Genomic DNA, 25,794 nt, shown 5'->3' with positions numbered 1-25,794 from the left:
ATTGAATAACATAGGGTTTGTAACTTTTACACAAATCACTTAAAATGTCAAGTTGAATACACTCTCATTAATCTCTCACACTCTTAGTCCATTTTTTTTTTTAAGTCAAAAAACAAAAACAAACTTTGAGAGGAAACAAAATAAATACATTACAAAATGCAACATTTGATCACTACTTTAACTCTATAAACTATCATTCTGAAAATGTACATATAACCTCATATTTTTCAGTTTTCGACACATTATTGTTTGTAAACGGTGAAGTGTGAACCGAATGGGTCACAAAGAATCTAACTTTGGGAAAAGGCAAAAAGAAAAGGTAACCAAACAATTGAAATAAACAGCCTATAACCACTCTTCAAAGTCTAAAAGATTGTGTCTTTCTCATCATTCACTACAGAAGCACATATATACTTTCTTTTTTTTTCTGAACAAAAAAAAAGAAACACATATACATACAATACAAAATACATACGTACACCACCTACAATGCATAGACCTATCTGTAGTCTTAGCAACTAAGAATACAATTATTAATGTTAGCTTGTTTTACTCACTCTCCTTATGTTATCATTTCGTTACTTTATTCCCATGCAATAAAAATACAAAAAGATAAATTTCCAGTTATAAAAGTGTTCAGCTTTGAGCCTATTGTAGATAACTTGGAACTAGATATGGGATTCAATTTAGATTGTCAGAAAGCTATCTAACATCTGAGCTTGCTTGGTCAAAGGCCTCTCATATTTCAGACCAACATAGTCATCTAAAAAAAGTAAGTGAATCACTTATGTTTTTATATAAAGATCATATTTTAATTTACTAGCAATTTAAAAGACCAATTTAATTTACTTACCCAAAAAAAAAAACATTTCAATATCACAATAAGTAGACATTTCTATCATTGGGTCAATGATACTAAAAATTGGAGAAAATGTCCAAAGTCATTGAAGAAAGAATACAAATTGAATTCCCAGAAACAAAGGGCAAAAAACATAAAGCAAAAAGTAGAAACTTTTTGAACATTCATAAAGCTGAAAACGACAGTATATTGTTCTTGGTTATTTACAAACTTTGTTTCTGCATAAAGCAAACACACATAATAATTGCATCAAACATGAAATACTGTATTAATTAAGCTTTTCTTTTGAGCATGCTCATCTATTATGCATAATGACATATATCATCGACCTTTAAGATTAACGAAAAGTTTGACCAAGAATCACTAGCTTCATATCACTAATCTTCTATCACCATACGAATATATGATTTAACTTCTCACTAATTGAGAGACTAGAGGTTAATTTATCTTTACAACACTTCAGTTTTTGTTTGGATGATACTTTTTTTTTTGTCACAAATTTGGATGATACTTTGTTATAGTATTTCTATGGAGAGGAAGAGTACAACTTATATCTCATTAAAGAAATTTGTTTTTATATGGGTCATATCAAAATATCTCTTAAATTTTAATTCATATGAAATTAAATAAGATTTATTAAAATATATGCTGTCTATATATATGTATATTATTAACGATCTGTATTGAAATATCTTATTATATAAAGCTTGATGTCAAAAGGGGCATTCTCAAAAATGTCCCTTTTTCCATATATCTTTTTAAAAATACCCCTTCATGTTGACCATTTTTAAAACTACCCCTCTTTACATACAAAATGACCAAATTACCCTTTTTTAAGTGACAGCAAGAATGTACAGTCATCAAAATCGAAAATATTTTCCCGCCAAAAAAATTTCCCGCGAAAATTTTTTTCCCGCCAAAATCGAAATTTTTTCCCGAAAAATTATTTTTTCCCACCAAAAAAAAAAATTTCCTGCCAAAATCGAAAAATTTTCCCGCCAAAAATATTGAAATTTATACCTTTTAAAAACTTTGTAAATGCTTTTAAAAACTTTTAAAAGCGTTTGCAAGGTTTTGTAAATACTTTTAAAAAGCTTGTAAATGCTTTTAAAAAGTTTTTAAAATTGTTTAAAAACCTTTTAAAGCATTTACAAGGTGTTTAAAAACCTTTTAAAACTCTTTAAAAAATATTGTAAAAGCCTTTACAAGGTGTTTATAAGGCTTTTATAAGGTAGAAACCTTATAAAACCTTTTAAAAACCTTGTAAATTTTTTTTGGCGGGAAAAATTTTGGCGGGAAATTTTTTTTTTTCGAAATTTTTTATCAAAATTTTTTTGACAAAAAAATTTTTGGCGGGAAAATTTTTTCGAAAAGTTTTTGGCGGAAAAATATGTCGGAAAATTTTTGGCGGGAAAATTTTTTTTTTCTTTTTATTGAATAAAATAATTTTCATATAAGGGTAAAATGGTCATTAAAAATTAAAAGAGGGCATAAATAAAAATGGCCAGAAAAGAGGGTATTTTTGAAAAGGGGTATATCAAAAGGGGCATTTTTAACAAATTCTCATGTCAAAATTACTCATTAACGAGATCGTGACACGTGTCAAATATATTGATTAGATGTTGACACATGTCAATATTTTTTAATAAACGTAGTAGGACAGCTAATTATATTTATAGAATTTCACATGTTTATATTTTAAAAATCTAAATCAAAAAGAAAAACTAATAAAATCAATATATTTTCCATTGTATGCTAATTATATTATATGTGTGTTCCCAATAAAATTTGACATGTGTAAGCAAAAACAAAATTAATTAAGCATGTATATTAATCAATGAATAATGAATAACAAAGTTAGAAAGAATACCATAAGTTATTTAACATAATTTTAGTCGGATATAAATTGTATTTATCTTTGTAATATAAATTTTTATTGTAAGTAAGCACACAAAATCTTGAAAGAATAATGAACTTAAAAAGAAAGAAAAATTCAATACATGATGTGTATTAGTATAGTTGTACATGTTTTATTTTAAAGATTTTAATGTATGTAGTAATATGAGAAAGCTGAAAAAAAAAATTTGTAGGAATGAATTTTTGGTTAATTGATGAGAATTGACAAAAGTATTACTTATGAAATTATGACATATAGAAGAATAGTATTTAGGATATTTTTGGATTTCCAAAATTTTTGTGGATGTTAACTGATTTTTTTACTGATTATTTTTATTGTTAAATTTAAAATACTAACCAATATACATATAATCTCATATGATGCTCATATTATTTTTTTATTAAAATTTTAACTCTAATCCATGAAGAAGTGAATTATGGTTTTACGATAAAATAGATAGTTAAATGTGATTACTAAACTGAATGTCTAACGATGAAATTTATTCTAGATTAAAAAAAATTCAAATATTAATATGTATCATTTAAAAAATCATTTAAGAATATTAGTAATATTTTTTATGTTTGTTTTTATAATTTCAACACATGTATTTTTGTAATGCATATGTTAAAACATAAGATAATTCGAAATAGATTATAATTTATAGGAATGAATCTTCAGTTATTTGATGAGAATGTCTCTATATCTTTATATATGTTTTTATTTTATAAGTTTCACTCATTTAAAATTGATTACGACATGAGGTAAAATTAGTACTTATGAGATAACAACATAACAAATAAATTTTAAATAATGTTGATTCAGTTTTTTGCGAATTATACTTTGTTAATTTTTATTTGTATTTTCAATTATTACTAAGATAGAGATTTGATATGATGTATAAATTGTGTTTGATATAAAATATTTAGTTCTATGCATTAAGATGAAATGTATAATTAAACTTAAAATATGGTTTATTATGATGATGATATATATAAATGGTACTCATATCCTATAAGAGTTTTTGGGTAAAAACACATAGATTAATGAACAATAAATATTCTGTCATTTATAAAACTTCAACTAATAGGAAACTACATAGTTTAAATAGTTATAAATTGTTATATTAATAAAAATTGTACATAGAAATTTGAGAAATTATTATAAAATAGAGCAAAAAAGCTTTAAAACTCTTATATAATTTTATAAATTATTAAAATGTTACCAGATAAAATTTAAAAATATTTATATTACTATTTAATTATTTTCAATATATTTTTTTAATTTTTATCCGCGTAATAACGCGGTCCTTATCTAGTTATTTATAAATTATAGGTAAAAAAATCTAATTGTTATCAATATCTAATTTGGGTAAAACCTTAAAGATGAGATTTTGTTAAAGAAATTCAGAATAACAAATGTTGAAAGAAAAAAAAAAGGGAACATCATCAATGCTCAATATACAAAAACAGTTGAAAGCAGTCAAGCATACATGTGAATTCACAAAATCCCAACCCAAAGACAAATTCTCCAATCAATCAATAACTCTCTCACAAAGGACGTATCTTCACTTTACCAACCAAAAACCAAAAATAAACCTTGACTTTAATTTTTACATCATAACACAAACTAAATCAATAATGATGAAACTACAAACAGAGCATGACCAAGTCCATCCATAGTTGTAACTTCTAAACAATAAAATCTCCCTCCCAAAAATCTCTCTTTTACAGTTTCCTCAAATCTCTCTCTCTCTCTCAATCCCACAAAAATCTCTCATCTTTTCAGGTTTCAAGAACATCCATATGGGTCTTCTTCTTCTTCAACATCTTCAACAAAGCTTCAACTTTAGCTACTTCCACTCTGAAAAATCAAACCATTAAATGGAGATTGAACGACCAGTCATCAACCTCATGGTTCTTCACTCTCAACACGACAAAAGCGACACCCTTTCCCGACGAGAATCTCTCGCCGGCAAATCCAAATGGAGAATCTCACTATCCCGTTCCTCTTCATCTTCTTCATCAAACAACAACTCTCCGACCAAACCAGAGATCCCATCTGAGTTTCTCTGTCCGATCTCAGGCTCTTTAATGGCTGACCCAATCATAGTCTCTTCCGGTCACTCCTACGAAAGAGCTTGCGTCATCGCTTCTAAAAACCTAGGCTTTACTCCAACCCCACCTCCAGATTTCTCCACCGTGATACCAAACCTCGCCTTGAAATCCGCTATTCTCAGCTGGTGTGAACGCCGGTGTTTCCCACCGCCGAAGCCACTTGATTCCGCCGCCGCGGAGAAGCTTATACTCACTTTAATGGAGAAAAAGCCACAAAGAAGAAAAGTCTCTGTTTCGGAGAAAGAGCTTATCCAAGCGATTAGAGACAAACCATCAGTCAGACTTAACCACGCCGCGACGGAGCTTGATCGGAGACCTAATTACTTCAATTCAAGCTCCGACGAGTCAGTAGCTTCATCGAGCCGTACACTACAGTTAACAACTAAACCTAGTTGCTTCTCTTCACCTTCGTCCGGAGAAATCGATTCGTTAGAACCAAACCTAACTCCAGAAGAAGAAGCTTTACTCATAAAGCTAAAGAGTAATCGAATCTCAGAGATTGAAGAAGCTTTGGTTTCGATTCGACGCGTTACGAGAATCGACGAAGGTTCAAGAATCAGTTTATGTACGACGAGACTCATCTCTGCACTTAAGTCACTGATCGTTTCGAGGTACGCGACGGTTCAGGTGAACGTCACGGCGGTTCTTGTGAACCTGTCTCTGGAGAGATCTAACAAAGTTAAGATCGTGCGGTCAGGAATCGTTCCGCCGTTGATCGACGTTTTGAAATGCGGCTCCGTCGAAGCGCAGGAGCATTCCGCCGGAGTTGTTTTCAGTTTAGCTTTGGAAGACGAGAACAAGACGGCGATTGGTGTTCTCGGAGCTTTGGAGCCGCTGCTTCATCTGATCCGAGTTGGTACTGAGTTGACTCGGCATGACTCGGCGTTGGCTCTGTATCATCTCTCTCTAGTGCAGAGCAACAGAGGGAAGCTTGTTAAGCTCGGAGCTGTTCAGATGCTTTTGAACATGGTGAATTTAGGACAGATGATCGGTCGTGTTTTGTTGATTCTTTGTAACATGGCTTCGTGTCCGGTGAGTAGACCAGCTTTGCTTGACTCGGGAGGTGTTGAATGTATGGTTGGGGTTTTAAGAGGGGCTAGAGAGGTTCACGAGTCGACTAGGGAGAGCTGTGTTGCGGTTTTGTATGGGCTGAGTCACGACGGTGGTTTGAGGTTTAAGGGGTTGGCTATGGCGGCGAATGCGGTGGAGGAGTTGGTGAAAGTGGAGAGGAGTGGGAGAGAGAGAGCTAAGCAGAAGGCGAGAAGAGTTTTGGAAGTGTTGAGAGCTAAAATGGAAGATGATGATTCGCCGGAGAATGAGGAGGTTGATTGGGAAGAGTTGCTTAATTCCGATGATGTTAGTCGGAGCCGGTATCGACTCGGTGGTGAGAAATCGTGTGTTAACTCGGCCGAGTTTTGACGTGTCTTTTTTTTAACTCGTTATTTATTTGCTTTTCTAAAAACAAGAATTAATTGTGGATTTCTTTTTTAAGAAAAATTCTAAATAATAGGGTTTGGGGTTGTAATTAGTTGGAGTCTTGGAGATGAGATTTTTCTTTTGTGAAATTTTTATTTATGACTCGGTGGATTCTTTGTATTTTCTCGCAATTTGGGTGGATTTCTTTTTTCATTAATCCCATTTTTTCTTTCCTTATTATCTTTTGCTTTTGATTTTTTTTTTTAGTAAAAGGAACAATGAAAAAAAGTTGTAAAGGGTTAAGGGAGGACTTTTTAATTCCTTAAGAGATGGGAACTGATTCTCCCACTAAAAAATAATATCAATCTTCAGTTGAGTTTGATCTATCTAATTATTTGCATTACATTTACTGTAGTTTAAATCTGGAGGGGAATCATCCAGATTATATATATGGATAAATTTGATTTTAACATTCCATTCATTTTAATATATATTTCAATGAAAATTACTAAATTATGAATTTCTTCTATAATATCTTTTGTTTCAATGCCAAGTTAATTTAATTGGTACTCATTCCAATTGCTTACCAAAAACAATTATATAAGTCTCAATTTCCTCTTTTTCTAATTGCTTAATTTTTTATTGGTCAGATTTTACTGTTTTCTTTGTTCAAAAAAAAAAATTATTGGTCAGATAAATTTCAGTCTGTTTTCACTACATTTATTTTTGTTTTGTGCAGCTATGTAAATATCAAACATTATGGGCAGTTGATAAAATAGTAAAGATATGGGACAATTTGTATATATATGTAAAGATATGAGGAATTATTATAAATACCAACAGTTTTGAGGTAGTTTATAAATACCATAAGTCCTGTTGCTGTTTCGCAAATATCAAAAATATGGGACAGTTTTGTCAATACCATAAAAGAACAGGCAGTTTTGTAAACACTAAACGATATGGAACTACTGTAATCTCCCTTTTAATAAAAGGAAAGTACACAACTTAAGTTTTATAGATTTTATAAAAAATATAAATGGTTACAAATGCATACTAATAGGTTATATATAAGATATACATTAATCATATACTCTTCATAAGATAACTCTTTATATATAGATAATAAATAATAAATCCATAAATCGTAGAGTATATAGATAATAAATAATAAATCCATAAATCGTGGAGCAAAAATATCATGAATATCACAACATAGTTATTTCAAATGATCTTCTTTTTAATAAAAGAAAAGTACATAACATAGTTTATATTATTTATATTATAATATAAAATAAAGAGAAGTACACAATATAGTTTATATTATAGTGATTAAATTATATTATTTAATTTAAAATTATAATCGCGGAGTTATTTCAAATGATCTCCTTTTTAATAAAAAGAAGTACACAATATAGTTTTTGTAGACTTTATATTTTTAATTAATTATAAATGATTACAAATAGGTTATAGATAGGTTATAGATTAATTCATATATTAATGGTTACACCTAAATATTGGGTGCAACCTTAATTGGAGATATTCCAAATTGATAATTGATATATTAATGGTAATAAATAAAATCATGGATCTTTCAAACTGTATTTTCAGAAGATTTTAGTCATATATCAAGTTGTTTCCAAAGATCTTTAAACACAATATTAGAAATTTACTTTCCACAGATTTTATTGATAAACCATAACGTTCAATAAAAATTAGGACCATGCTAGAGCACAGATTGAATTTTGTTTTTATATTATAATTTTAAGACTTACAAACTCAAGCACGAGTTAAATTTTTATATACTCTAGCACGGAAGCTGCTGGACACACTCTAGCACGGATTAATAATTTTATATACTCTAACACGGGTTAAAATTAACAATATAAGACTTACATAATACATTTACATTTCATGAATAATATTTACAATAAAAATTATTTGCATGAGTTGCATCCAAATAATATTATATACAATTACATATATAATATTTTAAAAATAATAAAATGTATTCAATCTGTGCTGTAGCACGGGTCCAAATCTAGTTAGAGCATGTGCATCGGTTGATTTTTCACCCGTCCCACGCTAATAAAAGGTTTGATTTAAATCAAAAACAAATTAATATTGTAGAACCGTTCCTACAATTGGGACGTAATTTGCATCGTCCCTCTGAACACGTGGCAACGTGTGGGTCGTTGTTGTTGTTTCTGTAGGGTAAGACGGAAAAATTCAATTGTTCGAGTTTTTTTTTGTCTACGATTCAATGCGAGTCAAAATTTCGTCTACGAATCTGCAGCAGCTTCTTCTTCCTGATTTCTCGAATCATCTCTCAGATTAAGAAGGTATTGTAATTGTTCATCCTTCTTCTTCTGATTTCTGTTTCCTTGCCCTAAATTCTCTGCTCGATTTCGTGATTTTTGCCATTTGAGTTCTTAATGTCTACTTTGGGCTTTTACATGTGTAGATTTCAGTTGGTATACACTTCTGTAGATTTTGATTTTTGTCGATGATAGAAACGAAACAAGCTAGTGTATAACTTCGCAATTGTCCTGTGAATTTTGTTTGAACTTCGTGTTTTTGGAATTTTTGAGCTTGAGTTATTTGAATTACAAGCTTCAGTTTTAAGGAATAAGAATTTGTTTGTTGTGATTCTCTGCAGATTCTTGATCTGGAAACAGTTTAAGGCTGTTGAGCTTGTAAAATCGTGGGATCTTGCTTTGTTCGATTTATAGAAAACTTGGAATCCAATGGCTAACTTACCATCAAATGGGATGTGAAGCTTAAGGAAGATCTCGATGTGATGCTCGCTAAGGCTAGAGCTGCTAATGAGCGTCGTTACTTTGGTATCTTCGCTTCTCATATTCACTCTATCAGATTAATTTGTGTTGATTTTATGAAAATCGTTGGCAATAGAAACTTTAGGCTACATCATTTTGTTTGTTGTGAACTTTGTGGTGTTCTTGTTTTTCTCAAAGGTCTAATCTTTTAGAAGTTTTTCAACTGAGTGAAGAATATTTTGTGTAGCCTAGCTTGTTGCATATCCATTTTTGTTAGGCTATAACTGTGAAAGTTAGACAATTTGAGCAAAATTTGCTGTATTACATTTCTTGTTTTGGTGGATTGAATGAGTTTTCATATTTGATATTTGCTGCAGTTCTCAGTTCGATTGTGTTGTCCTCAGTTTGTCATATTTGTGTTGTGTTTTGGTGGATTGAACGAGTGTCTGGATTGAATTTGATGCAGTCCTTTTATCTTTTTTTTTTTTTATGGGAATACAGAATTTCAGAATCGCTTTGTTTAAAATTTGGTTCAAGCTGTATGAGAGTATGTGTTTGCTTAACAGATGGTTCAAGTTTGAAACAATCTTTGTACTGAGTTATGACACTATACAAAGCAGAAACAGAATTTCAGAATGAAAATGTTAAAATTCACAGTTTTTAAGTCTCCAAAATCATTTGCTGGTATCAGTTTTTTTACAGCTTCTTATAACCGGCTGTTCTGTTGTTGTAGACATGGAGAAGACTATCACAAGCTTGTCTAGAAGATGGTCTTTCTTGATATATGATTTTGAAGCTCTGTTTTGAAAGAGAGGTTTGTATGTAGCTTGTGAAGAAGAGTTAGAAGGACCAAAATCTGAGGGACACCAATGCTAGTACCAAAATTAAGAAACTCTAAAATTAATCTTATTATATTTGAGGGACCAAAATCTGAGGGACACCAATGCATATGCTCTTAGTACTAGTAATACACAATTACTGAAGTAATGATGACAAAACAAGTAATTATTTGAATTTTAATCATAGTACTATTAACACATGAGCTTAGATCAATTTTAGCCAGAATCTCAAACTTTTCATCTAAACGCACCAAACAATTAAATAAATAAACAAAACAAAAATACAAAATCTCTCACAAAATCGTAAAAAACAAATCTTAATTGATCGCATCACACCTTCGCCGGATCTCTCCTTGCCGTCCGGTCAAAACACCGTAAAGACTCAGCTTCTGCATAGCTCCGGCAAAGTCTTTAAAGAATCGATCCTGGTCTCTCGCGTATAACTCAACGAACGGTCGGGTTCTCGGGTCAGAGAATAGCCCGTGATCCGACTCGAGTAGCCCGAGACCTTTCGGAATATTCTGGAAATACATATTGTCGAACTTGTTCGGAGTCATGACGTCGTTGAAGACGGAGAGCGTAGGGTCGTTTTTGTAATTCGAACAAGCTTTTCTTAAAGCATCAGCGAATCTCGGGTTATACCCGGTACTGTTATTCGGGTTGACCCGGTTCGTGAACTCTTTGCAATGTGAGAATCCGATGGTGTGAGCACCGCTCAAAGCGACCATCTCTTGAACGGAGAAGCCTTTGGAGCTGAACTGATCGATGAGCTTCGAGATCTGCATCGACGGAAGCGGGAGGAGATCGGAGACGAGTGACGATTTCGACGTTCGCGAATCGCGGCGGCCGAGGGAGATTTCGTAGTAAGGTCCACCGACGGTGACGAGGAGATCGCGGACGGCGACGGCGATGATATCGGAGCAGGAGACTGTGTTGGGACAAGCGAGCTCGAGAGCTGTTTTAGCGCGGATCACGACGTCGAAGCCGTCGCCGGGGAGGGAGAGATTGATCGACGAATCGCGCTCGGCGGTGTTGAAAGCGGTGGAGGAAACGAGGACGGAGGCGTCGCAGCCGTTGGGGAAACAGTCGTGGAAGAAGAGGCGGAGAGCTGCGGCGGCGGTCGTTGGAGTTGAGATCTGTTTGTTGGTGATGGTTTCGCGGACTATGTCGAGGAACTTAGGGCATGATTTGGAGTAGAAATCAACGGTGAGATGAGATTCGGCGGCGGAGGATAAGCAGAGGAGGATGATGATGGTGAGATACTTAAGTTGAGATTGTTTCACCATTGTTGAAGGAGATTGAGAACTCTCTGAGCTTGAGAGAGTGAGAGTGAGAGAGAGGCGGTGAGATTTTAATGGAAGTAGGAAGAAGAGTGAGAGAGTGAAGAGCACACGCGCTTGTTTGGTATACAGTACCACCACCAATCACGGGAAAGAGAATCCGGTTATTTTCTTATATAAGCCCGGTTTATTGTGTATGTTATGGTAAACCGGCTGATTGTGTTCCGGTTATCTACGATTCAAATCGATCCAAACTCATCGACAGAAACAGTATATGGTACAGTATGTTGCTGTCTTATTACAGTTACATTTGAATATAGCATAGAAAAAGGTAAGAAGTGATGATAGCTTAAGACCCGGTTGTGAACTTTTTAGAGTTATGGTCCCATTCCCATGTCACATAATGTTTTCAATGCATTATCATGTAACACGAATTTTTATTGTACAATATAAAGTAAATAGAACATGAATACATGATTATAAATTAAAAACTCTAACATTAAGAAGATAGATAATCGTTATTCAATATGACTTTATAATATGAATCTTTATTATGTTCATTGTGATACGCACACCATTCCAAAGACATACTAACAAGACAAAGTAATCTGTTTATGTTGATCAGAGTGATTTATGGCCAAGAAACACACAAGCCTGACATTAAACTCATCTTTATGTAAACATGTTGAAATCTTTTGTAAAGTGTTACTTTATTCATTCACATAATGATAATATTTATACATAGAGATGTTAGAATTGACGGTTTACACATGATAAGGCCTAATAGATAGGAGATACTTCACGGGGGTCCATTACCCCACCCCCTCAAGTTGGCGGGGGGAGTAACGAACGCCGAACTTGGACAGTAGTTTGCAGCCTGTTGGAGAAGCTTGTGACTGATAGGGGTGATTTTGTGGTTAGTGATGAGTATTTTCATGACATTGAGTTTTGTCCTCCACCTGAAACCCCTCCACAACAAATCTTTCCAATGCTTCATAAATACATATAAGTACTAGTTACACACTTAATCGGGTTTCTTCTACCTTAACCACTTAAATGGTCTGGTTTAGATTACAATCCAAGTACAGTTGGTGAGACTCTGAATGGTCAGGTTGAGATTACTAAACTGGATTTTCCATTACTCTTTCTATATATCTCCAGTGGGCATTATCTTCAATAGCTTGACCAGATCATATGACTTGAAATCTCTTCCAAAGCAGAGAGCCAAGTCCAAAGCTAATTTCCCATCCTGAAAAATAAAAGCAAGAAGAAACCAAATTTGATTGGTGATTAAAGTTAAACAAATATGCATATATTCTCAGCTCCTATTTTTCTATATATTTTCACTATTAGCACCTTTGTTCTTCTTGTTTTATCAGCACCATTGCTCAACAAGATCTTTGTAATGTCTCGATTCCGGCTTTGTACAGCGATATGTAAAGGAGTCCATCCTTCCTGTCAAATCAAAGAATGATGTTTCATCAAATATTCAAAGAAATGCATCAAAATAAAAAAAAAAAAAATTATATGGCTTGAGATATGCTTCTTTTGTGGCTACTGACATTATCTGCAACATTGACGTCTACATTGTACTTGATGATCAGTAGTTTCACAGTCTGCAAGGCTCCAACTTGAACTGCGTAATGAAGCGGAGCTGCACCGTCCTGAATGTTTAAAGATTCAGATTATGAAATCCTTAAAACCTTTTCCAAATGGGTATATAATAAGTAAACGGAACCAAATAAGTTCTCTCACCCGATCTTGAAGATGCGGATTAGCTCCTTTTCTCAAAAGATGACTAATCACTGCTTCTTTTTTACCAAGGATTGCTTTATGAAGAGCGGTTTGGTTGTCCTGTTTTAATAGATTCAATCATTCAGTGACATGATAAAGAATAGAAACCAGATTGTCTCAAAAGCAAACCTTGTCAACATCATCAATGTCTAGTCCATTTGCAATGAGGTTATCCATTAACGGAATCTGCATTGACAGAGCAAGTGTCTGAAGTGGCTTCCAACTCTTCTGCAAAATTCCATATTTAACATGGATAAGCATATAAACCATGTGAATCTAAACCGAAGCAAATGGTCATTAGATTGATATCTTACAGTTGAAATCATCTTGAGATTTGGTTTATCATTTTGCTGAAGAATTGCTCTTTCTTCAGGTTCAAGAAGTTGTTCAACCTCTGCAAAAAACTCAAACCCATGTAAACCACGATACACAATACACATACACACATACAAGTATACTAAGATTGTACAAACATAAAGATTGAATTTTTACTTGCAATTTGGAGAAAAAAGAGTAAATTGAGAGATTCTAAGAGAGTTATGATTGAAAGAAGAAGAAGAAGAACCTCTTGCAAGCTCTTCCTCGTAGTTGTCAGTAGCATTAAGCTTATGTGATCTCGAGTCATCTTCCCAATCACTCTCGTAATCTAAATCGTTTCCAATATCATCTTCGTCTTCTTCATCTTCTTCGTTTTCACTGTCGCTACCATCATCTGGGTCTTCCCAGAATTCATGTTTGGATTGCACGGAAGGTGTTCGACGATTTGTGTCAGTGAAACTACGACTTCTTCTGGCCGTGGATTGTCTCTTGACGGAGACTCCTCGGACACTTGTGGGGCGACAGTACACGAGTATCGATTTGCAATTGACAGAAGAATCAGCAGAGATGGGTAATCGTGAAAGTAGCCAAGTTTGTGGAGGGATGGATAAAACCGAAGAGACCATTGTAATTTGCTGTTATGGCTTCTTTTTCAATTGGGCATATCTTTTGAAAGTATCCCAATTCCCAAAGTCGACACTTGACCCTGGTTTAGAAGACAGACGTCAACTTTAACCCAAAACCATAATGGCTAATTTCGACTCAGCTATAGTATTTTTTTAGGGATAATGCATTTTATTATGTAGTAACTTTTCTGATTAAAATTACAAAAAAAAAAACTATATCCCGTAAAATATTTAAGCAACCAAAATACTCACAATATTTTTTTTGTTTTTTTTGGTCATATATAGAGGATAGAAGATTTTTATATCTTAGCAAAGTATTTTGTAAATCAAAATCATCTATATTATTTTCTTCTAATGCATTATTTTCTTCTAATGCATTTTTAGGAAATTGGCAGGAATGACCAACAAAAAAATTATAATTCACTGTCTAGCCATTCTAACCATGAAAAGATCATATACAGTAAAACCTCTATAAATTAATAATGTCGGGACCAAGAAAATCTATTAATTTATAGAGGTTTTAATTTATCGATAAATTAATAATTATTAATTTATAGAGAGACTTTCCTAATTTGGTAAAAAATATATTTTTTAAAAAAAAATAATCGTTATAACTAATATTTTTATGAAATCAATTAGAAGGAAAATAACAATTATCATGTTTTAAAGATAACACTTAAAGATTTTTATATAGTAAAAATATTAAAAATAAACTCTAATAAAAATTAATGTGTATATTTATACATATATTTAGATAATTTTGTATAATTATTAATTTATATTATTGATGGGACCATATATTTACAAAGGATTTTCAAAAAAATTATTATCTTATTATATTATCGAATAGTATCTAAAATTACACTAGTCCCAAGTTGGGACCGGAGAAATTTATTAATTTATAAGGATTATTAATTTAACGAGTATTAATTTATATAGGTTCTACTGTACTCTATATAATACATATTGATGACAATTATAGCTCCACTAGTGATTAACTGTTGCCACTCGCCCCTACTCTTTTGTCTACGTATGTCTTCTTCTTTCTATATATGCTTACATATTTCTGTCATCTTTCATTTGGCAACAATTTTTTTTTCTTTTTTCTTGACTTTTTCATATTTTGTAATAAATTTTCTTTTGAACAAACTATTTTAATTTCACAAACTCAATTAAACTATAGTTTTTTTAATGTTTATTATGATTTAAAGATATTAAGATGAGAAAATATAATTTATACACTAACTATAATAACAAAAATATTTGTAATATATAAATACAACAACACTCTATTCCATTTTTAAAAGTATATTTCTCAAGTTTCAAATTATTTACATTGCATACATACATTAATTCAAACTATAATTAGAAATACATAAACAATTTATATATTATATTGTTTCATTGTCAGCATTTAACTCGGTTAATATGTAGGGCATATACGGTTAATGTTTAATACAGTTGTTTGGGTTGTCTATTTTATCCCTTAGGGTATAGTGTTTTTTCTTTATTGTGCGTTTAATTCGGTTTGAACTATCTATGTGGGTTGCATATATTGTATCTCTTACGGTATATACGGTTAGTGTTTAATACAATTGTTTAGATTGCCTATTTTGTCCCTTAGGGTATAGTGTTTTTTCTTTATTGTGCGTTTAATTCGGTTTGAACTATCTATGTGGGTTGCATATATTGTATCTCTTACGGTATATACGGTTAGTGTTTAATACAATTGTTTAGATTGCCTATTTTGTCCCTTAGGGTATAGTGTTTTTTCTTTATTGTGCGTTTAATTCGGTTTGAACTATCTATGTGGGTTGCATATATTGTATCTCTTACGGTATATACGGTTAGTGTTTAATACAATTGTTTAGATTGCCTATTTTGTCCCTTAGGGTATAGTGTTTTTTCTTTATTGTGCGTTTAATTCGGTTTGAACTATCTATGTGGGTTGCATATATTGTATCTCTTACGGTATATACGGTTAGTGTTTAATACAATTGTTTAGATTGCCTATTTTGTCCCTTAGGGTATAGTGTTTTTTCTTTATTGTGCGTTTAATTCGGTTTGAACTATCTATGTGGGTTGCATATATTGTATCTCTTACGGTATATACGGTTAGTGTTTAATACAATTGTTTAGATTGCCTATTTTGTCCCTTAGGGTATAGTGTTTTTTCTTTATTGTGCGTTTAATTCGGTTTGAACTATCTATGTGGGTTGCATATATTGTATCTCTTACGGTATATACGGTTAGTGTTTAATACAATTGTTTAGATTGCCTATTTTGTCCCTTAGGGTATAGTGTTTTTTCTTTATTGTGCGTTTAATTCGGTTTGAGCTATCTATGTGGGTTGCATATGTTGTATCTCTTACGGTATAATGTTTTTTTTTATGTGTTTAATTTGGTCGTTTGAGTTGTCTATTTTTATCTTTTACAGTTAGTATTTAACACGGTTGCTTGAATTGCTTATGTTGTATCCTTTAGGGTATAACGTTTTTCTTTGTTATGAATTTAATTCACGATTTGGGTTGTATAATGTTCTATACCATTTTATAGTTCTAGTATAATTCTTATTATAAACACTATTTATCATGTAAAATTTTCAACATTCGATTTTAAAAGTTCAAGTTATGTCGAATGCAGAAAAAAAAATGTAACTTTTTATGATAAATTTCAAAATTTTAAATAATTTTATTGAAAAGATATATTAAAATAAAATGTAAAGGGGTATCATCTATTTATCCAAATAAATAAATAAATAAATATTTTCTACACTAACACTCCTTGATGATTGCGCGTGTACCTCACCCTACCCTTCCCTTGTCTTTTTACCTCAACCAATGGTTACTCACTTAATTTAGTTCATTATTTGGCTATTTTCTTTGTTACTTTTTTTGTTTTGGCTATCAGGCAAATTCGCCCTTTTATTATGTAGTAACTTTTCTGATTAAAATTACAAAAAAAAAAACTATATCCCGTAAAATATTTAAGCAACCAAAATACTCACAATATTTTTTTTGTTTTTTTTTGTCATATATAGAAGATAGAAGATTTTTATATCTTAGCAAAGTATTTTGTAAATCAAAATCATCTATATTATTTTCTTCTAATGATTTTTATTGCATGATTTTTTTTTTGTAGTTTGAAAAGCATTAAATTATAGATGACTTTTGCATTTTAATAAGTCAAAATTTGAGGTGGATGCTTTTTAAGAACATTTTCAAATCAAATTGGCAATGTAAAAAATAAGCATTTACTTCATTGATTATAAAATAATAGTAGTTTAGAAAATGATTTTAAATGGTTTTAATTTTTTTCTACATTACTTTTGAAATTGAAGAAAAACTACATATGCGTCAGAGCATTTTTTTTTTTTAAGCTTTATGAATTTGACAATTGAATGTGACTATGTGAGTAATGAAAGCAAAAATGATCTGTTTTTCAAATAACATTTCAAGTTTACAAAGTATATCTAATACGAAACAGATTAACTGAGAAAATCAAAGTTTTGTTGTTAGTAACAGTTTATCAAATCCCAAAAAGCAAAGAGTAGGAAACTGTTTATTTTACATATGAAAACACCACACAAAAAAAAAAAACAATTCATCTGAAAGGCGAAACAACTTATGGAACAAGACCGGTTTGTATCGAGCAAGGGCTTGTCCGATCGCCAATCCAAACAACACTCCGGGTCCAGAGCCTATTGCAGCTGCTTTCCAGTTCAACACGTTTTCTTCTTTTGGCAGTTCTGTCTCTTGTGTCTGTGGTGTTGATGGTGCTCCATTTCCCTTGAAACATCTCTCTTGAAGAGGAAGACCACAAAGATTGATATTCCCTTCAAAGGAAGATTTAGGTTGCCCTCCAATCTGTGTACTCTGTGGTATTTGGCCGGTGAGTCTGTTATGTGACATGTTAACATATCCCAAGAACGTGAGGTCCCTTAGCTCTTGAGGAATACTTCCAGCGATTCGGTTTTGAGATAGATCCAGTGACTCGAGTTGTTTGAGTTTGGCCAAAGAAGATGGAATATGACCTGTGAAAGAGTTGTTAGATAAGTCCAAAACGATCAATGATTTCAAGAAACCTATTGATTCTGGAATCTGTCCTTCAAAACTATTCCTTGAGAAATCAATGGCTGTGTATGTGTCTGGGATCTTCTCCAACTCCATGCTTCGTCCTTTGATTCTCAAATGAATGGAAGGGTAAGACCAAAGTGGGGTCTCGTATTTAGAGTGTTCATCTCCTGTGTACTGTGGCCAACGATAGCCTTGTGGAGTATTAACCAAAGGTACACTCCAATTCGAAAAGTAATTTTGTGGCAGGCTCCCGTTGAAGCTGTTACGTGATATGTCAATGATCCGCAGTGCACTAAATGAAAGAGAGATCTCATCAGGAGAAGATATGGGACCATGGAATCTGTTTGATCTCAGAACAATTAATTCAAGACGCGGCAAAGCCTTCAACCAGAAAGGGAAAGTGTCGTCGATGCGGTTTCCTTCCACATTTAGAAACTTTAGACTTGTGCAGTTTACAAGTGACCTTGGAAGCTTCCCACTTATTTGGTTGTGGCCAACATCAAGTAGTACTAAGCGATCTTCTATGTCCGGAAGTCTCCCAGTGAGGTTGTTGTTACTGAGTTTCAACGCTTGTAGTCCTAGTGATACATTTGTCAAGCATCTTGGAATTGAGCCACTGAAGTTGTTGTTTGATAGATCAAGGAGACTCAGTTTATATCTTTTGCAGAATGTAAGAGGTATGCCTCCAGTGAAATAATTATATGATGCAGCCATGATGTGGACGTAAGGTGGAATAATAGGAAACGATCCTTTAAAGGCATTTGAACTCAAATCTAAGTCCGAAATCGACGAATTAAGGATTACTTTTGGCGTACCTTCCAAGGAATCGAAGGAGTTGTGAGAGATATTTACATAGGCCATAGAAGGCAAATTCCATAACAACTCAGGCACTTTTCCTTTGATTCTGTTATTTGAAATGTCCAACCACCATAACCTTTGTAGGTCCTTGATATACATGGGGAACTCAGTGATGTTGCAGCTGGACAGGTGTAGATGTGTCAAATTTTCAGAACCGGTACCAACCACTGACACACTATTTCCGGAAAGATCCAAACGCTCTAGAGACTTGAAGAGCAAGAAATCGAAGTTGAATGTGTAGGGTGTCTTCTGAAAAGATAAGTCAAGACGCATGAGGTTGGCTAATTTTGAGAGAGGTTCTAGGATTCGATGACTCATAAGGTTATAGGCCATGTCTAATTTTAAAAGCTTAGAGGTTGCAGAATAATTTATATTTTCAAGAGGGTCACTAAGATGGTTTTGGCGAAGGTCAAGAGAAACTAGGAAAGGCATGGTGAATAGATAAGAAGGAATGGTTCCAGAAAAATTATTATATGATAGGTCTATACTTTCAAGAAGGGTTAAATTATGTAAATTGGGAATACGACCGGTGAGCTTGTTATATGAAAGGTCTAAGTTGGTCAACCGGTTTAGGTTACTTATTGAGTATGGGACTTCTCCTATAAAACCATTTTTGCTAAGATCCAAGGATTCAAGGTAGGTGAATCTGCCAAATCCTGAGGGGATAGGGGAAGAGTCAAAATGGTTTTCAGAGAGGTCGAGGTACCTGAGGTGTTGGAATCTGAAGAGGCTACTATTAGCTTTGAGACTAGTGAGACATTGACGACGAAGAGATAGCTCCTTCACCAATCCGGTCTCGCTATCAAAGGAAACACCACTAAAGGAGTCAGAGTCTTTGGTCCATGAGCTTATATTTGCTCTGGTGTCCATTCGACCAAAGTAATCGAGTTTCCAAGTGAGGTCGCAGCTGAAGGATGGAAACTCATTCTTTAAAGCCAAGAGAATGTCAACTTGGTCTCGAGGGATAGGAAATGGTAGAGTGCAAACTGAATCGCTGGTTACAACGATGCAACAGAAGAAACAAGTGATGAAGAAAACGGCCAGATGCGATTTCATCATATGAAAGGAAGATTTCAAACCAAAAGTATATAGGAAGGAGATATGAAGAAGAAATTGGTATGTATGATTTGGTCAATTTTGCAGTCTAATTCTAACAATCATATATAATGAAGATAATGAGTTACGTCACCTTGCTTGACTTGGAAATTTTGAGTCTTTCAACATGTAAGACTTGTAAGTATTGACCACCACATTTTTAATTCGACCAGGACCGATACCAACCGGGTCAGACAATGACCAATTCATAAATTTTGTTGTCTCGTTATTTCTACTCTGATTACAGTTGGACACTTGGACTAGTATTACGTACTTTTCAATTATCCAACCGTAGTCTTCTGGATAATTATAGCCATTGAACATGGTAAGGGTTAGTCATTATAACTTGATTTGAAAACTGTGAATGTTTTCCACTATTTTCGACCACAACAGATCCGCTCAGACTTCCCATATTGGAGTGATCTTTTGTTTAATCATATGATATAATCTATACAAAGGAGGAGAGATGAAGGAGAAATTCATGTACTGCTTAATAATCTATACTATTAATGGGGAAGGGACAATCTTATGCAGGTGTTACAAGATTTGATTGGAGTGGATGCAAGTTTTTTTTATTAATCCAAAGCATTTTAGTAACATTTTAACTTTTTAAGCAGTGACTACCTGAATGGATGTTTAACATATTTTCTTTGCATTTCTTTTTTGTGACCGTACACTATTTTTACTCATCCAACATATTATTATTAACTACACTAGATTTTAACCCGTGGACATCACGGGTCTATATTTTTTATTATTATTTTATAATTGCTTGCTTGTTAAGTTGTGGTTGTTTCGTAAATAAAAGAATAACTAAAATTTTCAACCGCTTAAGGAATAATTAAAATTTTCAGCCGTTCAAAGTTCAAACGGCTAAAATGTTAATATTAATTTTTAACCTGCGGTACACTGTGTGACTATTTTTTGTTTAGTTTGTTTTATTTAGTGTTTGAGATTCTATTTAGTTTTTTAGTTATTAGAACAAAAAATAAAGGATTTAAATACATAATAAGTAATTTATAAGCTGTGATTAAGTCATATTTTCATAATGATTTACTTATTTTACAAAATCTTAGTTAAAGTAAGTTGATTTGATATGTTAAATATTCTAATATTAGTAGTGTTGATAAATAATAAAATAAGAATTTAACTCGTGTTTATGCACAAATTTAATGATATTTTATTAATTCCAACATGTCTTCTTTATAATACGTCCTACTATATAACAACATTGTATAGTATTTTAAACTTTTTATAAGCTTTTATTTATAATATTTTAAAGTTTTTATTAAGTTTTATATATATATCAAAAATATGATTTAAAAAAATGAAAATCAAAGTTTTTATATATATTAACATTTTTATCTACATTCAGAATCGAAACGAACATGTTTTGAAAAATAAAATAGGAATTAAATTGTTGTTTTCTTTGTTTGCAAAGAATTTAGAGATAGAATATCTTCAAAAAACAATAGAAGGTGTCATTAATATAGTATAGCTTTTGTTTCCATAAAATATTGATTGTAGTTTGTTACATTTCTAGTAGAAATGAAATGTAAAATATTTAGGAAACAAAATCTGATGTAATTGTTATTTTAAGAAATTTTCTAGGGGTTAAGATTGTAAATAATTTTTTAAATAACTTCAACTAAAAGGACATAACACAAAATGTACTTCAAAAATGTTAATATAGATATGTATATTCATAAAAAGAATAAGAAATAATGTGCGGTAAAATAAAAAGATTTTACTTTTGCATTTTCTTGTACTATAAATGGGAAATTAGTGTATATCAAAATCTAGATTACTTAGACACATATTTCAGAATCTAATAGATTTTTTAATCTATACATATTGCTTGCCATTTTTCACAAAGTGCATTCATTTTTTTATTATATTGTAAACTAATATTAGTTAGTTTTATACCACATACTGTAAATTAGGTAAACTCCGTGTCTTGTATTATTCATTAGGAGAAATATATATATATATATATATATGATACGCACAGAATATGGAGACCAATATCTTCAACCTTCTTACATGGTATGAGAGCCATAATGATCTAATGATAGGTTATGTTCCTGTTTGTAAGCTATGTGATTCTTTTGTTTATTTTTGTTTTCAAGCCAAATATATCTTGTGACAACCTGTCCGTGGACCCCACTAGCCTCACTGCTAGTTGTCCCCATAGGCTGGCCATGCAGGGCATCGATCATAACCCATCACTGTGGACTAACTCACATAATCCACCAGTAGGTTATTGGTGCATCAGGCGTTCCTCGAACCCTGGTCCCTCACCCTTTAACAACCTTCCCACAGCAGTGAGGCTAGTGGGATCCACGGACGGGTTGTCACATATCTACATTCAAGTTCATCATAATCTAAGCCATCAAGCTTCTTTTTTATTCAAGTCTACCATCTTACACCTCTGAATCTAAGCCAAATGCTTCTTCTTTTATAATTTTTATTTTCAAGCCAAAAGTGCTTATCATTCAAGCTTATATATCATAAGCCTTTGAAACTAAATTGAATTTCTTTTGAATATATATTTTTTTTAAAAACTGCTATTATCGTTTTCTCAAGCTATATAATGCTTCTTTCTATTTAGGCCCTGAATGTTTAATAGTTTTTGGCTAGATTTTGGTTTTTGTTTTTCTAAAAACCAGTTTTACAGCCTTTCAAGATTTTACAAAATTGGATTCCCTAAAAATTGGGGAATCTAGTTTTTGAAAGATTTAATTCATTTTCAAAGAAAAACCAAAAACTCTGTTATATTAGTTTCTCATTTTCTTCTCTACGTAATTCTTTTTTATTTCATTTTTCAATTTTTATTTTCATTTCTTAATTTTTTTAATATTTTTAACAGAAACCAAAAACCAAATAAATAAAAACCAAAAACTAAAATCAGAAAACCAAAAGCTAAAAACCAATTTGAAAAACCATTCCATTATTATTATTAATGCCATTCGTTGAACATAATAATTATTATTTAATACAAAAATAGAAATGAGCATAGATGTCAAATTTATTTTATTAAGCGATATATAAATTATCTATTTCTTTTAATAGTTTTTTACAATTAATTCTTTATTTATTTTCCGGTATACACTCATCATCTCTTGCATATACTCTTGTTTCACATTCTATTATCTCAGTTATAATATATTGATTATAAAAATATATCATAACTATATTTCATCTTTTTTATTTTCTAGTACTAACATAGACATTAAAAATCTTAGAGAATATACTTACCCTTAATCGTGAAGTTCTACATATAATTTTTGCTTCCTAGTAATGAATCTCATAATTGGACTCATTGCTATCCATAAACATCATATTGTTACATCAAACATTACATTTTATCTAACTGTTTGATAAAAGAAAAATTCTGTTCACATATATAATTTTATACTTAAATATGTATAGTTTACTTCTTTTTTTTTTTGGAACAACAAATATGTATGTATAGTCTACTACGTTTCTATATAGTGTTCTTTAGTTTGATTCCCTAAATCTACAAACACATAAGATTACTGTAGCTTTTAAATATGTGTATTTATCCACAAATAGAATTCTTTTAAATTTTAATTAAAATTTTACAATCTACCACTAGTATACAAATAGCTATCTCAAACTATATAACTACAAAAATTCTTCTTAGTATTTTCCACTTTTTTTTTTCTTGGTGTGTGAGATATTCAGAATAAGTTTTGTTTAATATGTTTTATTGCAATTAACCTTACACATGTCTCTTAAATATATACATTATTTAATTTTTGAGCACTTGATTAATATTTTCTCTTTTTTTTTGGATATACTTTTGTTTAACAAATTTCACCATTTTTCAATTTTGAAAACGATAAATAATATAGATCACTCAAACTATTTTAATTATTTATTTTATTTAGAAGTAATAATAATATGCACCAAATCCTTCTGGTTTTAATTGGTAACATGAATTTCTAATTTAACACTTTAACAAAAAATAGTCTCAAGTTTTAAATACACACACATATATATATATATATATATTAATTACATTATAGTATTATACTATAACTGAAAATAATAATATACACCAATTTTTAAATGATAACATGAATTTACAATTTAAGACAAAGAATTGAATAACCTCTTGATTTAGAATACCTTTAAATTTGTGTGTTTGTTAAGAAAAAAAAATCTTATTTACTTTATCCTAATAATTGTAACTATTGAAAGTAATTATTGTTCCATTAAATATTTACACAATTATTATATACTATGATAGAAATATCTAATTTTATATTTATGTATCTCTATTCATATTTTACTTTGATATTTGTTTTTGGTTGTATTTTTTTCATTTTTTAATTATATTTTAGTTTAAATTATTGTTTTTAATAATAATAAAAAGATTAGAAAATGAGTGAATTAATTGATGTATTAACTTTAGATTTTATGTTCTTTTGATGATATGGATTAATTTGTTAAAATTGAAAATAAAAAGTGATGAGGTGGAGGAAGGAGAAGAGAAAAAAAACCAACTTTATATATATAGATTCTCTTCACTTTTCCTTCTCTAACCATCGTTGATGTCGGCCATCTCAACATCACACAACTCATCATCGGGTCGGGTCTTTAGCAAATTTTGCTCAACAACAACAACTCATCTTCTCAATAAATAACTGGATCTCCTTTTCAACACTTAGACTTTTCAATCTCAAGCCGTTATTTCCGCTTTACTTCATCCCCCATTGAGTTTGAGGGGCGTATAGAATGATCTAGAAGATCCTTATAATCAAAGAAGATATATTATAAATATATTATGGAGATTTGTGTATATCTTATATGATTATATTAATTAGATAATTATGTTAATTCATTCCCTATAAATATGTATCTCTATGTACATTTATCGTTATGAGAGTCAATATACTATTTCCTAAACACTAGGGTATATCTCTAGATTTTTTTCCCTTATATTTCATCTTTTTCTACTTAATAACTGAAAATAAAATATAAATTGGTGTCCATACTTCACATTATGGTAGTAACTTTTTGGATAATTATCGACATGCAACGATGGATTCGTTATCAATATTGCGGGGAAAAACAAAGAAAAAGACGAGCTTAAGTGCATTGGCACCATATCTCTTGCTTTGTATTACTCTATTCTCCATCACTTTCTTCTTGTTTCCTCAGAATTCTCTCAATTCCATCAATGATCACAACGTTCTCTACGTCGAACCTCAACCAAGTAAGTTTAAATGTTCTTTTTGTCGAAATGCAAAGAGCCAAATACCAAATTGTTGAAAATTTTTGTCATTCATTGTTATCGTCGGTTTAGATTTTAAGGACTGTGACTTGTCTAAAGGACAATGGATTCCAGAAGAAAGAGGGTCGCTGTACTCAAACTCTACCTGTCCTACAATACCCGACTCGAAAAACTGCTTAAAACATGGGAGACCAAACAGAGATTTCTTGTTCTGGAGATGGAAACCTGAGGGCTGTAAACTTCCGAGATTCAATCCCAAAGCTTTTCTTGATCTCGTTCGCGGCAAAAAGATGAATTTCATTGGTGATTCTGTGGCCAGAAACCACATGGAGTCTCTTCTCTGCCTCTTGTCAATGGTAAGACTCTGTTTGTTGAAGATCTTGTGACAAAACTTCTTAAGCAATTATAACTTAAGAAGTCTAGTTTCTTTGCTTTGGTTGCGCAGGAAGAAACTCCGAAAGATATCTACAAGGATGCAGAAGACAGAAACAGGATATGGTACTTTAGAGACCATGACTTCACTCTATCTACCTCATGGACTAAGTTTCTAGTGGCGGGATTCGAGAGGACTCGCGCTAACAAGAC

At 31.8% G+C, this 25,794-nt stretch overlaps 4 protein-coding genes across 4 annotated transcripts; 1 reads left to right on the top strand and 3 right to left on the bottom strand.

Moving 5' to 3' along the window:
- Nucleotides 4,256–6,466, top strand: LOC104732826 (U-box domain-containing protein 40). The gene has a single exon (XM_010452422.1). The coding sequence runs from the start codon at nt 4,637–4,639 to the stop codon at nt 6,287–6,289; it is 1,653 nt and encodes a 550-aa protein (XP_010450724.1). The 5' UTR covers nt 4,256–4,636; the 3' UTR covers nt 6,290–6,466.
- Nucleotides 10,048–11,577, bottom strand: LOC104732824 (peroxidase 63). Its single transcript, XM_010452420.2, has one exon. It carries the CDS (start codon nt 11,183–11,185, stop codon nt 10,217–10,219), a length of 969 nt encoding a protein of 322 aa, XP_010450722.1. The 5' UTR covers nt 11,186–11,577; the 3' UTR covers nt 10,048–10,216.
- Nucleotides 12,142–14,009, bottom strand: LOC104732823 (ankyrin repeat domain-containing protein EMB506, chloroplastic-like). Its single transcript, XM_010452419.2, has 7 exons — nt 13,539–14,009; nt 13,288–13,367; nt 13,103–13,201; nt 12,935–13,033; nt 12,742–12,843; nt 12,536–12,634; nt 12,142–12,428 (listed from the first exon to the last, which is right to left on the bottom strand). Exons 1-7 carry the CDS (start codon nt 13,915–13,917, stop codon nt 12,327–12,329), a joined length of 960 nt encoding a protein of 319 aa, XP_010450721.1. The 5' UTR covers nt 13,918–14,009; the 3' UTR covers nt 12,142–12,326.
- Nucleotides 17,292–19,184, bottom strand: LOC104732822 (receptor-like protein 12). The gene is made up of 2 exons (XM_019233680.1): nt 17,556–19,184; nt 17,292–17,351 (listed from the first exon to the last, which is right to left on the bottom strand). Exons 1-2 carry the CDS (start codon nt 19,182–19,184, stop codon nt 17,292–17,294), a joined length of 1,689 nt encoding a protein of 562 aa, XP_019089225.1.

This window comes from Camelina sativa, chromosome 12, assembly GCF_000633955.1.
Source record: "Camelina sativa cultivar DH55 chromosome 12, Cs, whole genome shotgun sequence".
NCBI lineage: Eukaryota > Viridiplantae > Streptophyta > Magnoliopsida > Brassicales > Brassicaceae > Camelina > Camelina sativa.
The sequence above is the reverse complement of the archived record's forward strand: the minus strand, read 5'-3'. Positions and strand labels throughout refer to the sequence as shown.

Bases quoted from the DNA above. Each gene is read 5' to 3' on its own strand.
- LOC104732826 (XM_010452422.1), top strand. From the start codon at position 4,637: ATGGAGATTGAACGACCAGTCATCAACCTCATGGTTCTTCACTCTCAA.
- LOC104732824 (XM_010452420.2), bottom strand. From the start codon at position 11,185: ATGGTGAAACAATCTCAACTTAAGTATCTCACCATCATCATCCTCCTC.
- LOC104732823 (XM_010452419.2), bottom strand. From the start codon at position 13,917: ATGGTCTCTTCGGTTTTATCCATCCCTCCACAAACTTGGCTACTTTCA. The intron at 13,368-13,538 runs GTTCTTCTTCTT...AGTTTTTTGCAG, and splicing joins CGAGGAAGAGCTTGCAAGAG to AGGTTGAACAACTTCTTGAA. The intron at 12,429-12,535 runs GTGCTAATAGTG...TTTATTTTTCAG, and splicing joins ATAAAACAAGAAGAACAAAG to GATGGGAAATTAGCTTTGGA.
- LOC104732822 (XM_019233680.1), bottom strand. From the start codon at position 19,184: ATGGCCTATAACCTTATGAGTCATCGAATCCTAGAACCTCTCTCAAAA. The intron at 17,352-17,555 runs GTCTTGTTCCAT...TTTGAAAAACAG, and splicing joins CCCTTGCTCGATACAAACCG to ATCATTTTTGCTTTCATTAC.